We start from the raw sequence: 16,182 nt of genomic DNA on the forward strand, positions 1-16,182 counted from the left end.
TGACCCTCCAACAGTGCAGCGCTCCCTCAGCACTGACCGTCCGACAGTGCAGCACTCCCTCAGCACTGACCCTCCGACAGTGCGGCGCTCCCTCAGTGTGTTTCGTTTTCGATCGTGGGGCTTGTGTCTCTGGAGTGGGGCTCATACCCATGGTCACGTGACTCGGAGGTGAGAGCATCACCTAAACTGAGTATAAAACTGTCGGTGAGGGTGTTTAATCTACATTAAAACTCTTGGGCTGTTGTGTGTGTGTGTTCTAGGTCCTGAAACCACTGGACTGGAATGGCCCCAACCTCCAGTACGTTGTGAAGTGGAGGCGACAGAGCGACAGGAGTGAGTGGAAGGAACTGGTGGTGCAGAGCTCTCCTTATCTCGTCAACTCTACCCCCACCTTTGTACCCTACGAAATCCAGGTCCAAGCCTTTAACCAAGAAGGTTCAGGTCCAGAACCCAAGACGGTCATCGGTTACTCAGGAGAAGACTGTGAGTGAGAGAGGGCCTCAGCGGGAGGGAGTGGTGTCTTTGGGAGCGAGGGAGAGGGGAGGGGGTCAGAGGATACGAACCTTTGGCTGCTCACAGTCCGACTCACTTGTTAAAATATGCTGTCTTTCCAGACCCCTTGTCCAGCCCAGAGATTGTCAGCGTGGTCAACACCAACAGTACATCGGTCAGAGTAACGTGGACCCCTGTCTCTGACCAGTCACTCCGGGGGCACCTGAGAGGGTACAACGTAGGTATCACCACCAACACTGTACAGCTCAGCAGCCCCACCGCACGACTCCCTCCCCCACCCAACTCTGTACCCCCTCCACCACTCTGTACCCCCTCCACCACTCTGTACCCCCTCCACCACTCTGTACCCCCTCCACCGCTCTGTACCCCCTCCACCGCTCTGTACCCCCTCCACCACTCTGTACCCCCTCCACCGGTCTGTACCCCCTCTACCACTCTGTACCCCCTCCACCGCTCTGTACCCCCTCCACCACTCTGTACCCCCTCCACCGGTCTGTACCCCCCCACCACTCTGTACCCCCTCTACCACTCTGTACCCCCTCCACCACTCTGTACCCCCTCCACCACTCTGTACCCCGTCCACCACTCTGTACCCCGTCCACCACTCTGTACCCCCTCCACCACTCTGTACCCCCCCCCCCACTGCTCTATACCCGCCCCACCACTCTGTACCCCCCACCACTCTGTACCCCCCCACCACACTGTACCCCCCCACCACTCTGTACCCCCTCCACCACTCTGTACCCCCCTGTACCACTCTGTACCCCCTCCACCACTCTGTACCCCCCTACTACTCTGTACCCCGTCCACCACTCTGTACCCCCTCCACCACTCTGTACACCCCTCTACCACTCTGTACCCCCTCCACCACTCTGTACCCCCTCCACCACTCTGTACCCCCTCCACCACTCTGTACCCACCTACTACTCTGTACCCCGTCCACCACTCTGTACCCCCTCTACCACTCTGTACCCCCCTCTACCACTCTGTACCCCCTCCACCACTCTGTACCCCCTCCACCACTCTGTACCCCCTCCACCACTCTGTACCCCCCTACTACTCTGTACCCCGTCCACCACTCTGTACCCCCTCCACCACTCTGTACCCCCCTGTACCACTCTGTACCCCCTCCACCACTCTGTACCCCCCTCTACCACTCTGTACCCCCCTGTACCACTCTGTACCCCCCACCACTCTGTACACCCCCACCACTCTGTACCCCCTCCACCACTCTGTACCCCCCTCTACCACACTGTACCCCCTCCACCACACTGTACCCCCTCCACCACTCTGTACCCCCCTGTACCACTCTGTACCCCCTCCACCACTCTGTACCCCCCTGTACCACTCTGTACACCCTCCACCACTCTGTACCCCCCACCACTCTGTACCCCCTCCACCACTCTGTACCCCCTCCACCACTCTGTACCCCCTCCACCACTCTGTACCCCCTCTACCACTCTGTACCCCCTCTACCACTCTGTACCCCCTCTACCACTCTGTACCCCCTCTACCACTCTGTACCCCCCTCTACCACTCTGTACCCCCCCACCACTCTGTACCCCCCCCCCACTGCTCTATACCCGCCCCACCACTCTGTACCCCCCACCACTCTGTACCCCCTCCACCACTCTGTACCCCCTCCACCAGTCTGTACCCCCTCCACCACTCTGTACCCCCCTCTACCACTCTGTACCCCCTCCACCACTCTGTACCCCCTCCACCACTCTGTACCCCCCTCTACCACTCTGTACCCCCTCCACCACTCTGTACCCCCTCCACCACTCTGTACCCCCCTCTACCACTCTGTACCCCCTCCACCACTCTGTACCCCCTCCACCACTCTGTACCCCCCTCACCACTCTGTACCCCCTCCTACCACTCTGTACCCCCTCCACCACTCTGTACCCCCTCCACCACTCTGTACCCCCTCTACCACTCTGTACCCCCCTCTACCACTCTGTACCCCCTCTACCACTCTGTACCCCCCCACCACTCTGTACCCCCTCTACCACTCTGTACCCCCTCCACCACTCTGTACCCCCCACCACTCTGTACCCCCCTCTACCACTCTGTACCCCCTCCACCACTCTGTACCCCCCTCCTACCACTCTGTACCCCCGTCCACCACTCTGTACCCCCTCTACCACTCTGTACCCCCTCTACCACTCTGTACCCCCCCACCACTCTGTACCCCCTCTACCACTCTGTACCCCCTCTACCACTCTGTACCCCCTCTACCACTCTGTACCCCCCCACCACTCTGTACCCCCTCTACCACTCTGTACCCCCTCTACCACTCTGTACCCCCCCCACCACTCTGTACCCCCCTCTACCACTCTGTACCCCCTCTACCACTCTGTACCCCCCCACCACTCTGTACCCCCCTCTACCACTCTGTACCCCCTCTACCACTCTGTACCCCCCTCCACCACTCTGTACCCCCCTCTACCACTCTCTACCCCGTCCACCACTCTGTACCCCCTCCACCACTCTGTACCCCCCTCTACCACTCTGTACCCCCTCCACCACTCTGTACCCCCCTACCACTCTGTACCCCCTCTACCACTCTGTACCCCCTCTACCACTCTGTACCCCCTCCACCACTCTGTACCCCCCTACCACTCTGTACCCCCCTCTACCACTCTGTACCCCCCTACCACTCTGTACCCCCTCCACCACTCTGTACCCCCCTACCACTCTGTACCCCCCTCTACCACTCTGTACCCCCCTACCACTCTGTACCCCCTCCACCACTCTGTACCCCCTCCACCACTCTGTACCCCCCTACCACTCTGTACCCCCTCTACCACTCTGTACCCCCTCTACTACTCTGTACCCCCTCCACCACTCTGTACCCCCCTCTACCACTCTGTACCCCCTCCACCACTCTGTACCCCCCTACCACTCTGTACCCCCCTCTACCACTCTGTACCCCCCTCTACCACTCTGTACCCCCTCCACCACTCTGTACCCCGTCCACTACTCTGTACCCCCTCCACCACTCTGTACCCCCTCCACCACTCTGTACCCCCCCTACCACTCTGTACCCCCCACCACTCTGTACCCCCCCACCACACTGTACCCCCCACCGCACTGTACCCCCTCCACCACTCTGTACCCCCCCACCACACTGTACCCCCCTCTACCACACTGTACCCGCCCCACCACTCTGTACCCCCTCTACCACTCTGTACCCCCTCCACCACTCTGTACCCCCTCCACTCTGTACCCCCTCCACCGGTCTGTACCCCCTCCACCACTCTGTACCCCTCTACCACTCTGTACCCCCTCCACCACTCTGTACCCCCCCTACTACTCTGTACCCCCTCTACCACTCTGTACCCCCCTCTACCACTCTGTACCCCCCTCTACCACTCTGTACCCCCCTCTACCACTCTGTACCCCCTCTACCACTCTGTACCCCCTCCACCACTCTGTACCCCCTCCACCACTCTGTACCCCCCTCTACCACTCTGTACCCCCCTCTACCACTCTGTACCCCCTATACCACTCTCTACCCCCGTCCACCACTCTGTACCCCCTCCACCACTCTGTACCCCCTCCACCACTCTGTACCCCCCTCTACCACTCTGTACCCCCCTCTACCACTCTGTACCCCCCTATACCACTCTCTACCCCGTCCACCACTCTGTACCCCCTCTACCACTCTGTACCCCCTCCACCACTCTGTACCCCCCTCTACCACTCTGTACCCCCCTCTACCACTCTGTACCCCCCTCTACCACTCTGTACCCCCTCTACTACTCTGTACCCCCTCCACCACTCTGTACCCCCCTCTACCACTCTGTACCCCCCTCTACCACTCTGTACCCCCCTCTACCACTCTGTACCCCCTCTACTACTCTGTACCCCCTCCACCACTCTCTACCCCGTCCACCACTCTGTACCCCCTCCACCACTCTGTACCCCCCTCTACCACTCTGTACCCCCTCCACCACTCTGTACCCCCCTCTACCACTCTGTACCCCCTCCACCACTCTGTACCCCCTCCACCACTCTGTACCCCCTCCACCACTCTGTACCCCCCTCCACCACTCTGTACCCCCTCCACCGGTCTGTACCCCCTCCACCACTCTGTACCCCCTCCACCACTCTGTACCCCCCTCTACCACTCTGTACCCCCTCCACCACTCTGTACCCCCCTCTACCACTCTGTACCCCCTCCACCACTCTGTACCCCCCCACCACACTGTACCCCCCACCACTCTGTACCCCCCCACCACTCTGTACCCCCCCACCACACTGTACCCCCCTCTACCACTCTGTACCCCCTCCACCACTCTGTACCCCCCTCTACCACTCTGTACCCCTCTACTACTCTGTACCCCCTCTACCACTCTTACCCCCGTCACCACTCTGTACCCCCCTCTACCACTCTGTACCCCCCTCCACCACTCTGTACCCCCCTCCTACCACTCTGTACCCCCCTCTACCACTCTGTACCCCCCTCCTACCACTCTGTACCCCGTCCACCACTCTATACCCCCCTCCTACCACTCTGTACCCCCTCCACCACTCTGTACCCCCTCTACCACTCTGTACCCCCCTCCACCACTCTGTACCCCCCTCTACCACTCTGTACCCCCCTCCACCACTCTGTACCCCCTCCACCACGGTCTGTACCCCTCACCACTCTGTACCCCTCCACCACTCTGTACCCCCTCCTACCACTCTGTACCCCCTCTACCACTCTGTACCCCCCTCTACCACTCTGTACCCCCCTCTACCACTCTGTACCCCCCTACTACTCTGTACCCCCTCCACCACTCTGTACCCCCCTCCACCACTCTGTACCCCCTCCACCACTCTGTACCCCCTCCACCACTCTGTACCCCCCTCACCACTCTGTACCCCCTCTACCACTCTGTACCCCCTCCACCACTCTGTACCCCCCCACCACACTGTACCCCCCACCACTCTGTACCCCCCCACCACTCTGTACCCCCCCACCACACTGTACCCCCCTCTACCACACTGTACCCGCCCCACCACTCTGTACCCCCCACCACTCTGTACCCCCCCACCACACTGTACCCCCCCACCACACTGTACCCCCCTACTACTCTGTACCCCGTCCACCACTCTGTACCCCGTCCACCACTCTGTACCCCCTCTACCACTCTGTACCCCCTCTACCACTCTGTACCCCCCTCCACCACTCTGTACCCCCTCCACTACTCTGTACCCCCTCTACCACTCTGTACCCCCTCTACCACTCTGTACCCCCCCACCACTCTGTACCCCCTCCACCACTCTGTACCCCCTCCACTACTCTGTACCCCCTCTACCACTCTGTACCCCCTCTACCACTCTGTACCCCCTCCACCACTCTGTACCCCCTCCACCACTCTGTACCCCGTCCACCACTCTGTACCCCCTCCACCACTCTGTACCCCCCTCTACCACTCTGTACCCCCCTCCACCACTCTGTACCCCCTCCACCACTCTGTACCCCCCTCTACCACTCTGTACCCCCTCTACCACTCTGTACCCCCCTCTACCACTCTGTACCCCCTCCACCACTCTGTACCCCCTCCACCACTCTGTACCCCCGTCCACCACTCTGTACCCCCCTCTACCACTCTGTACCCCCTCTACCACTCTGTACCCCCCTCTACCACTCTGTACCCCCTCTACCACTCTGTACCCCCTCCACCACTCTGTACCCCCTCCACCACTCTGTACCCCCCTCTACCACTCTGTACCCCCTCTACCACTCTGTACCCCCCTGTACCACTCTGTACCCCCTCCACCACTCTGTACCCCTCCACCACTCTGTACCCCCCCACCACTCTGTACCCCCCCACCACTCTGTACCCCCTCCACCACTCTGTACCCCCCTGTACCACTCTGTACCCCCTCCACCACTCTGTACCCCCCTACTACTCTGTACCCCCTCTACCACTCTGTACCCCCTCCACCACTCTGTACCCCCCTCTACCACTCTGTTCCCCCCTCTACCACTCTGTACCCCCTCCACCACTCTGTACCCCCTCCACCACTCTGTACCCCCTCCACCACTCTGTACCCCCCACCACTCTGTACCCCCCTCTACCACTCTGTACCCCCCTACTACTCTGTACCCCCTCTACCACTCTGTACCCCCCTCTACCACTCTGTACACCCTCCACCACTCTGTACCCCCTCCACCACTCTGTACCCCCTCCACCGCTCTGTACCCCCTCCACCACTCTGTACCCCCTCTACCACTCTGTACCCCCCTCTACCACTCTGTACACCCTCCACCACTCTGTACCCCCCTCTACCACTCTGTACCCCCTCCACCGCTCTGTACCCCCTCCACCACTCTGTACCCCCCTCTACCACTCTGTACCCCCTCCACCACTCTGTACCCCCTCCACCACTCTGTACCCCCTCTACCACTCTGTACCCCCCTCTACCACTCTGTACACCCTCCACCACTCTGTACCCCCTCCACCACTCTGTACCCCCTCCACCACTCTGTACCCCCTCCACCACTCTGTACCCCCCTCTACCACTCTGTACCCCCCTCTACCACTCTGTACCCCCCTCCACCACTCTGTACCCCCTCCACCACTCTGTACCCCGTCCACCACTCTGTACACCCCTCTACCACTCTGTACCCCCTCCACCACTCTGTACCCCGTCCACCACTCTGTACCCCCCTCTACCACTCTGTACCCCCTCCACCACTCTGTACACCCCTCCACCACTCTGTACCCCCCTCTACCACTCTGTACCCCCCTCTACCACTCTGTACCCCCTCCACCACTCTGTACCCCCCTACCTACTCTGTACCCCCCTCCACCACTCTGTACCCCCTCACCACTCTGTACCCCCCTCCAACCACTCTGTACCCCCTCCACCACTCTGTACCCCCTCTACCTACTCTGTACCCCCTCACCACTCTGTACCCCTCCACCACTCTGTACCCCCTTACCACTCTGTACCCCCCTCCTACCACTCTGTACCCCCTCCACCACTCTGTACCCCCCTCACCACTCTGTACCCCCCTCCACCACTCTGTACCCCCTCACCACTCTGTACCCCTCTACCACTCTGTACCCCCTCCACCACTCTGTACCCCCCTCCTACCACTCTGTACCCCCCTCTACCACTCTGTACCCCCCTCTACTACTCTGTACCCCCCTCTACCACTCTGTACCCCCCTCTCCCACTCTGTACCCCCTCGACCACTCTGTACCCCTCCACCACTCTGTACCCCCTCACCACTCTGTACCCCCTCACCACTCTGTACCCCCTCCACCACTCTGTACCCCTCCACCACTCTGTACCCCCTCTACCACTCTGTACCCCCCTCTACCACTCTGTACCCCTCCACCACTCTGTACCCCCTCTACCACTCTGTACCCCCCTCTACCACTCTGTACCCCCTCCACCACTCTGTACCCCCTCCACCACTCTGTACCCCCTCCACCACTCTGTACCCCCCCTACCACTCTGTACCCCCTCCACCACTCTGTACCCCCTCCACCACTCTGTACCCCCTCCACCACTCTGTACCCCCTCCACCACTCTGTACCCCCTCCACCACTCTGTACCCCCTCTACCACTCTGTACCCCCCTCTACCACTCTGTACCCCCCCTCCACTCTGTACCCCCTCCACCACTCTGTACCCCTCCACCACTCTGTACCCCCTCACCACTCTGTACCCCCTCTACCACTCTGTACCCCCTCCACCACTCTGTACCCCCTCTACCACTCTGTACCCCCCTACTACTCTGTACCCCCCTCTACCACTCTGTACCCCCCTCTACCACTCTGTACCCCCCTCTACCACTCTGTACCCCCCTCACCACTCTGTACCCCCCTCTACCACTCTGTACCCCCTCAACCACTCTGTACCCCTCTACCACCTCTGTACCCCCCTCCACCACTCTGTACCCCCTCCACCACTCTGTACCCCCCTCCACCACTCTGTACCCCCCTCTACCGACTCTGTACCCCCTCTACCACTCTGTACCCCCTCACCACTCTGTCCCCCCTCTACCACTCTGTACCCCCTCCACCACTCTGTACCCCCTCAACCACTCTGTAACCCCCCCTCACCACTCTGTACCCCTCTACCACCGTCTGTACCCCTCCACCAATCTGTACCCCCTCAACCACTCTGTACCCCCCCTTACCACTCTGTACCCCCTTCACCACTCTGTACCCCCCACCACTCTGTACCCCCTCCACCACTCTGTACCCCCCCACCACTCTGTACCCCCCCACCACTCGTACCCCCTCCCACCACTCTGTACCCCCCACCACTCTGTACCCCCCTCTACCACACTGTACCCCCTCCACCACTCTGTACCCCCTCTACCACTCTGTACCCCTCCACCACTCTATACCCCCCCACCCACTCTGTACCCCCTCCACCACTCTGTACCCCCTCCACCACTCTATACCCCCCACCAATCTGTACCCACCTCCACACCTCTGTACCCCCTCCACCACTCTATACCCCCCACCACTCTGTACCCCCTCCACACTCTGTACCCCCCTCCACCACTCTGTACCCCCTCCACCCCACTCTGTACCCCTCCACCACTCTGTACCCCCTCTACCACTCTGTACCCCCTCTACCACTCTGTACCCCCAAACACTCTGTCCCCCCACCACTCTGTACCCCCTCTACCACTCTGTACCCCCCTACTACTCTAGACCTACACCCCTCTACCACTCTGTACCCCCCAACTACGTCTGTACCCCCCTCTACCACTCTGTACCCCCCCTCTACCACTCTGTACCCCCTCCACCACTCTGTACCCCCCTCCACCACTCTGTACCCCCTCCACCACATGTACCCCCCCCACCACTCTGTACCCCCTCCACCACTCTGTACCCCCTCCACCACTCTGTACCCCCTCCACCACTCTGTACCCCCCCCACCACTCTGTACCCCCTCCACCACTCTGTACCCCCTCCACCACTCTGTACCCCCTCCACCACTCTGTACCCCCCCCACCACTCTGTACCCCCCCACCACTCTGTACCCCCCCACCACTCTGTACCCCCCTCCACCACTCTGTACCCCCCTCCACCACTCTGTACCCCCTCCACCACTCTGTACCCCCTCCATCACTCTGTCACCCCTCCACCTCTCTGTCTCTCCCCCCCCCCCAATGCCCCTATCTCCCCCCCAGGACTCTGTTCGCCCCCTCGAAACTCCCTCTGTCCCCCTGGTGATTGTACCCGTGCCCCGGTGACCTCGTCCGTACCCCCATCGACCCCCTGGCCACCCCGTCCATCCCCCTATCGACCCAGTCCGACCCCCTGGCGACCCCGGTTCCCCCCCCCACCTTGCGACCCCATTCCCCCTCCCATCGACCCCGTCCGACCCCTCATCGACCCCGTCCATCCCCCCCATTGACCCCGTCCGACCCCTCATCGACCCCGTCCATCCCCCCCATCGACCCCGTCCATCCCCCCCATCGACCCCGTCCATCCCCCCCATTGACCCCGTCCGACTCCCCATCGACCCCGTCCATCCCCCCCATCGACCCCGTCCATCCCCCCCATCGACCCCGTCCGACCCCTCATCGACCCCGTCCGACTCCCCATTGACCCCGTCCGACCCCATTCCCGCCCCCCGTTGACCCCGTCCATCCCACACCAGCCGCCTCTGTTCATTCCCCCCCAACCCCGACTCTTGTGCCCAGCTCTGTCGCCACATCCCTCTCCCAATTCTATTGTGACTTTCGAAAGGGGATTTAATAACTAATTAAAGGGGGAAGGCTTGCAGGGCTGTTAGGAAAGAGCGGGGATGGGGTGGGTGAGGAGGGGGGTTAATTGGGTGTTCGCGAGGAACTTGAATCTTGCTGAATAGGGAAAGGTGTTGCGGAATCTTTTCATCTTATACTCATCAGGACAAACACAAGAACACCAAATTTCAAAGGATCAAATCAATGAGCGTTTTCTCCTGCGGTATAAATTGTTGTTGGAAATTTGGTGTTCTTGCGCTTGTTCTGATGAGTGCAAGATGAAAAGATTCAGCGACATGTCTGTCTTTTCAGTAATTGATTGAATCTCTATGTTGAAAGGGTCAGCATGGGCAAGATGGGCCAAATAGCTCCCGCCTGCTCTCTAGTGGCCTGGAATCCCACCCCTCCCATTGAGGTTGGCACTGTTCTCCTCCTCGTTCACAGACCCGATTCCTCCTCCGCTACCACAGTTAGTGCCCGGTGCCACCCCCCCCCACCCCGGGCAGGAGCACCTGACCCCACAGAAATCCCTGCGAGAATTCCCAGCCGCGTTAGATGCTCCCCTCCCCCACCCACCCCCCCACCCCCCCTCCATCGACTCCTCACTCAACATAACACCGGAGACCCTCAGAGCAGAACGGGCGTCATCAACTTGAGGACAGGATTCAGGAGCACCGGAGCCAGTGGAGAGGGATTGCAGGGACTCGGTGGTGCAGAGGGATCTGGGTGTCCTGCTAGATGAATCACCATAAAGTTCGCGTGCAGGTACAGAGGGTGATTAGGAAGGCCAGTGGAGCGCTGGTGTTTAACGCGAGGGCAATGGAATGGAAATGCGGGGAGCCTTCACTGCAGCTGTACCGGCCGTTGGTGATTCTGCATCGGGAGTCCTGTGGGCAGTTTATATTTCCTTATTTCAGCAAAGATATCATTGTATTCAAAGCCGTTCAGAGGAGGTTCACTCGGCCGATTCCTGGGACGAAGGGGGGTTTGTCTGATGGGGACAGGTTGAGCAGGTTGGGGCCTCTACCCATTGGAGTTTAGAAGAACGAGAGGTGATCTTATTGAAATATGTCAGATTCTGAGGGGGGGCGGGGGGTGGCGGTTGACAGGGTGGATGCTGAGGGGGTGTTTCCCCCACTTGTTGGGGGGGGAATCTAGAATGAGGGGAGGGGGGTGGGCCACAGTTTCAGAATGAGGGGTCTCCCATTGAAGACAGAGATGAGGAGGAATTTCTTCTCTCGGAGAGTGGTCAGTCTGTGGAATTCTCTCTCCCCCCCCACTGCTAGAGAGAGCAGTGGGGGCCGGGTCACTGAATATATTCAAGGGCTAAGTGAGACAGATTTCTGATCGACGAGGTGTGGGGGGGGAGGTGGGGGGTGCGGTGAGGGTGATGGGTTTGGGCAGGGGGGGGGAGCAGACAGGAAAGTAGAGTTGAGGCCACAATCAGACCAGCCACGATCTTATTAAACAGCGGGGGGCAGGCAGGCTCGAGGGGCTGAATGGCCCTCCTCCTGTGTCCCGATGGTTAGCCGGGGGGAGGAGGTGGAGGGGGGGGGGGTGGAAAGCCCACCAGGAACCCTGCTCCCGGTCACTGTCCGCTGACCTCTGCACATGTGAGTGAGGAAGCGTGCGTCCGCTTGTGAGAGCTCGGGGCGCGCAGGCGAGTGAGCGAGTGAGTGAGTGAGTGTGTGCGGAGTGAGGGGAAGGAGCTGGGTTCGGCCGTCTGCACTCCCTGCCCAGGATGCTGTGTAAAGGGCGCTCGGAGACCAGGGAACGGGTGAAGGGTGGAGACCTGGAGCTGGGAAAGCACCCGGGCAAGAGAGGTGTCCAAACCGAAGAGCCCCGGCCACAAGTTTTAACCCCTTTGCGACGGAACTTGCTTATTCATCCCTCTTCCCTTCCTCCTGTTTCTGGAACGCGGTTCAGATCAGTTACTGGAAGCAGCCTGGCGTGGAACGACACCACCGGATTGTCCGCGGTAACCACACTGACACCCTGCTCGGGGGCCTCGAGCCCTACACCACCTACAACCTGGCGATGACAGTGTTTAACGGCAAGGGCGAATCCGACGTCACCCACCCTCCCCGGCAATTCAGAACCCCCGAGGGAGGTAAGGACTGCTCCCCCCTCTACCAGCGCTGTGCTGGATCCTATCCTATCCTACTGAGGCCAGGCAGTGTCCAGCACACCCTCCGTCCTTGTTTAATGCAATGCCTGCTGCTGCACCATGTTACTAATGGTCTTTCATTTATTGCTTCCATTCCTCTTCATTCATTCACTCTGTCTACATCTCTCTGTCTCTGTCTCTCAATGTCCCTCTCTCTCTCTCTCTCTCACACTCTGCCTTTCCCTTTACTCTCTCTCTTTCTCTGTCTGTCTCTCTATCTCTCTGTCTCCCTCTCTCTCTGTTTCTCTTTCCGTCTGACTGTCTCTCTCTCTCTGTCCCTGTCTCCCTCCCTCTCTCTCTCTCTGTCTCTCTCTCTGTCTGTCTCTCTCTCTGTCTCTCTCTCTGTCTCTCTCTTTCTCTGTCTCTCTTTCTCTGTCTCTCTCTTTCTCTGTCTCTCTCTCTTTGTCTCTCTGTCTCTCTGTATCTCTCTTTCTCTCTCTCTTTCTGCCTCTCTCTGTCTCTCTAGCTCTCTGTCTCTCTCTCCTTTCTGCTTCTCTCTCTGTCTCTCCTTCTCCCTCTCCCCTTCTCTCTCTCTCTCTGTCTCTCCTTCTCCCTCTCCCCTTCTCTCTCTCTGTCTCTCTCTCATTCTCTGTCTCTCTCATTCTCTGTCTCTCTCATTCTCTGTCTCTCTCGCTCTCTCTCTGTCTCTCTCATTCTCTGTCTCTCTCATTCTCTGTCTCTCTCTCTGTCTCTCTCATTCTCTGTCTCTCTCTCTGTCTCTCTCATTCTCTGTCTCTCTCATTCTCTGTCTCTCTCTTTCTCTGTCTCTCTCTTTCTCTCTCTCTCTCTTTGTCTCTCTATCTCTCTATTTCTCTCTCTCTCTGTCTCTATTTCTCTCTTTCTCTGTCTCTATTTCTCTTTCTCTTTCTCTGTCTCTCTGTTTATCTCTCACCCTCGCTCTCACAGTTTCTGTTTCTCTATTCCCCCTCCAGTTCCCAGCCAGCCAGCCATGCTGCGCCTTGAACTGCTGAAGGACACTGAGGTAACTGCGTCCTGGAGTCGCCCTCACAAGCCCAATGGGATCCTCATAGGATACGTGCTGCAGTACCAGCAGAGTGAGTACGTGTGTGTGTGAGTGTGTGTGTGTGTGTCTGTGTGTGTGTCTGTCTGTGTGTGTGTGTGTGTGTGTGTGTGTGTGTGTGTGTGTGAGAGAGAGAGTGTGTGTGTGTGTCTGTGTGTGTGGGTGTGTGTGCGTGTCTGTCTGTGTCTGTGTGTGTGTGTGTGTGTCTGTGTGTGTGTCTGTGTGAGTGTGAGTGTGTGTGTGAGTATTAGGAGGGAGCTGTGTGTGTGTGTGTGTGGGTGGGTGTGTGTGTGTGTGTGTCTGTCTGTGTGTGTGTGTGTCTGTGTGTGTGTGTGTGTGTATCTGTCACCCGGTAATGCAGAGGATACTTCCAAAACCTGTCCTGGGAGTGTTTGATGGGGACGGTGTAGAGGGATCTTTACTCTGTATCTAACCCCGTGCTGTACCTGTCCTGGGAGTGTTTGATGGGGACGGTGTAGAGGGAGATTTACTCTGTATCTAACCCCGTGCTGTACCTGTCCTGGGAGTGTTTGATGGGGACGGTGTAGAGGGAGATTTACTCTGTATCTAACCCCGTGCTGTACCTGTCCTGGGAGTGTTTGATGGGGACAGTGTAGAGGGAGCTTTACTCTGTATCTAACCCCGTGCTGTACCTGTCCTGGGAGTGTTTGATGGGGACGGTGTAGAGGGATCTTTACTCTGTATCTAACCCCGTGCTGTACCTGTCCTGGGAGTGTTTGATGGGGACGGTGTAGAGGGAGATTTACTCTGTATCTAACCCCGTGCTGTACCTGTCCTGGGAGTGTTTGATGGGGACGGTGTAGAGGGAGCTTTACTCTGTATCTAACCCCGTGCTGTACCTGTCCTGGGAGTGTTTGATGGGGACGGTGTTGAGGGAGATTTACTCTGTATCTAACCCCGTGCTGTACCTGTCCTGGGAGTGTTTGATGGGGACGGTGTAGAGGGAGATTTACTCTGTAACCAATCAGTGCCCAGTGTTGTTAAGATGAGTTATATTTTTAAAATATTTAAAAGCTGCTTCGATGTCTGAGTGGCTAAATTATATGATGCTTCCCAGAGACGAATAGCTGCTGTCAGGACTGGGCTCAGACATAAGGAGCAGACAGTCGGTGACTAGAAGGTTGCTATGAGCCCCTGTGTAGCACTCAGAGGAGAGAGGCAGTAGGAAGAGGGAGTGAAGAGGCTTCAGACAGGGTGCAGAGGGAGATTTACCAGGGATGAGGGGGTGGTCTGTTCACGTGGAGTGACTGGAGGAGCCGGGATTGTTCTCCTTTAGAGCGGAAAAGGTTAAGGGGGAGATTGAATCGAGGCGTTCAGAATCACGAGGGGGTTTGGATCGAGTCAATAAGGAGAAAGTGTTTCCAGTGGCAGGATGGTCGGTAACCAGAGTGGAGGGGGGGGGTGGAAACACAGATTGAAGAGAATCGGTAAAAGATCCAGAGGGGGTGGTTGGGGGGGGGAGATGAGGAGAATGTGTCTGACACAGCGAGTTGTGGTGATCTGGAAGGCGCTGCCTGAAAGGGCGGCGGAAGCAGATTCAATAGGAACGTTCAAAAGGGGGGGGAATCGGAGAAATACTCGAAGGGGAAAAATTCACAGGGTGTGTGGGGGTGAGGGTGGGGGAGTGGGGTTAATGGGATAGATCTTTCAAAGAGCCGGCACAGGCAGGATGGGCTGAATGGCCTCCTCCTGTGCTCTTTGAGTGTAAGAGATTTGGTGATTGGCAGTGTGTGATGGTGTTTTTTCGTCTGGACAGTCAATGGGACAGAGGGTGGGCCCCTGAGGGAGCTGAACATATCGTCACCCGGCACCACCTCGTTCACCGTGCACAGTCTCCAGCCTCAGTCCATCTACAAGTTCCACGTGATGGGCCTGACGTTGGCGGGTCGAGGCAGAGCTCTGGCCAGGGAGATATTCACAAGCCGGGAAGGAGGTGAGTGGGGAATCGGGGGAGGAGGGAGCCAAGAGAGGGAACCGGTCCTGTTCACCTGGTTAAACATCAGCAACAATGGCCTGCATTTATCTAGTGCCTGCGTCTCCGGGAAACGTTCCCCGGGCTCATCACAGTACTGCGCAACGGACCAAGTCATGGTCAAGAAGTCTCTTTAAAAATGGAAGCTGTAACAGGAGAGAGAGAGAGAGAGATGCAGAGAGGTGTAGTGGGGGGGTGGGGGATTGCCATAGTTTAGGGGCCCCCCAGGGCAGCTGAAGGCCTGCCTGCCGATGGTGGAGCGATGGGAATCGGGGGATGGTCAAGAGGCTGGATTTGGAGGAGCGCTGAGATCTCGGAGGGTTGTAGGAGGGTTACAGAGATAGGGAGGATTGTAGGGGCTGGAGGAGGTTACAGAGATAGGGAGGGTTGTAGGGACTGGAGGAGGTTACAGAGATAGGGAGGGGTGTAGGTGTTGGAGGAGGTTACAGGGATAGGGAGGGTTGTAGGGGCTGGAGGAGGTTACAGAGATAGGGAGGTTTGTATGGGCTGGAGGAGGTTACAGAGATAGGGAGGGGTGTAGGGGCTGGAGGAGGTTACAGAGATAGGGAGGGTTGTAGGGGCTGGAGAAGGTTACAGAGATAGGGAGGGGTGTAGGGGATTGGAGGAGGTTACAGAGATAGGGAGGGTTGTAGGGGCTGGAGGAGCTTACAGAGATAGGGAGGGTTGTAGGTGCTGGAGGAGGTTACAGAGATAGGGAGGGGTGTAGGGGCTGGAGGAGGTTACAGAGATAGGGAGGGTTGTAGGGGC

The 16,182-nt window shown here is 58.7% G+C and overlaps 1 protein-coding gene across 2 annotated transcripts in view; it reads left to right on the forward strand.

Moving 5' to 3' along the window:
• LOC121274257 (neural cell adhesion molecule L1-like) overlaps nt 1–16,182 on the forward strand; it is a 479,567-nt gene that overhangs the window by 419,203 nt on the left and 44,182 nt on the right. For both annotated transcript variants that reach the window (XM_041181466.1, XM_041181467.1), the window contains exons 17-21: nt 261–483; nt 615–730; nt 12,160–12,343; nt 13,333–13,455; nt 15,199–15,375. In XM_041181466.1, the coding sequence (XP_041037400.1) occupies nt 261–483; nt 615–730; nt 12,160–12,343; nt 13,333–13,455; nt 15,199–15,375 (823 nt within the window). The remainder of the gene's footprint in view (nt 1–260; nt 484–614; nt 731–12,159; nt 12,344–13,332; nt 13,456–15,198; nt 15,376–16,182) is intronic.

This window comes from Carcharodon carcharias, assembly GCF_017639515.1.
Source record: "Carcharodon carcharias isolate sCarCar2 chromosome 35 unlocalized genomic scaffold, sCarCar2.pri SUPER_35_unloc_5, whole genome shotgun sequence".
Taxonomy (NCBI): Eukaryota; Metazoa; Chordata; class Chondrichthyes; order Lamniformes; family Lamnidae; genus Carcharodon; species Carcharodon carcharias.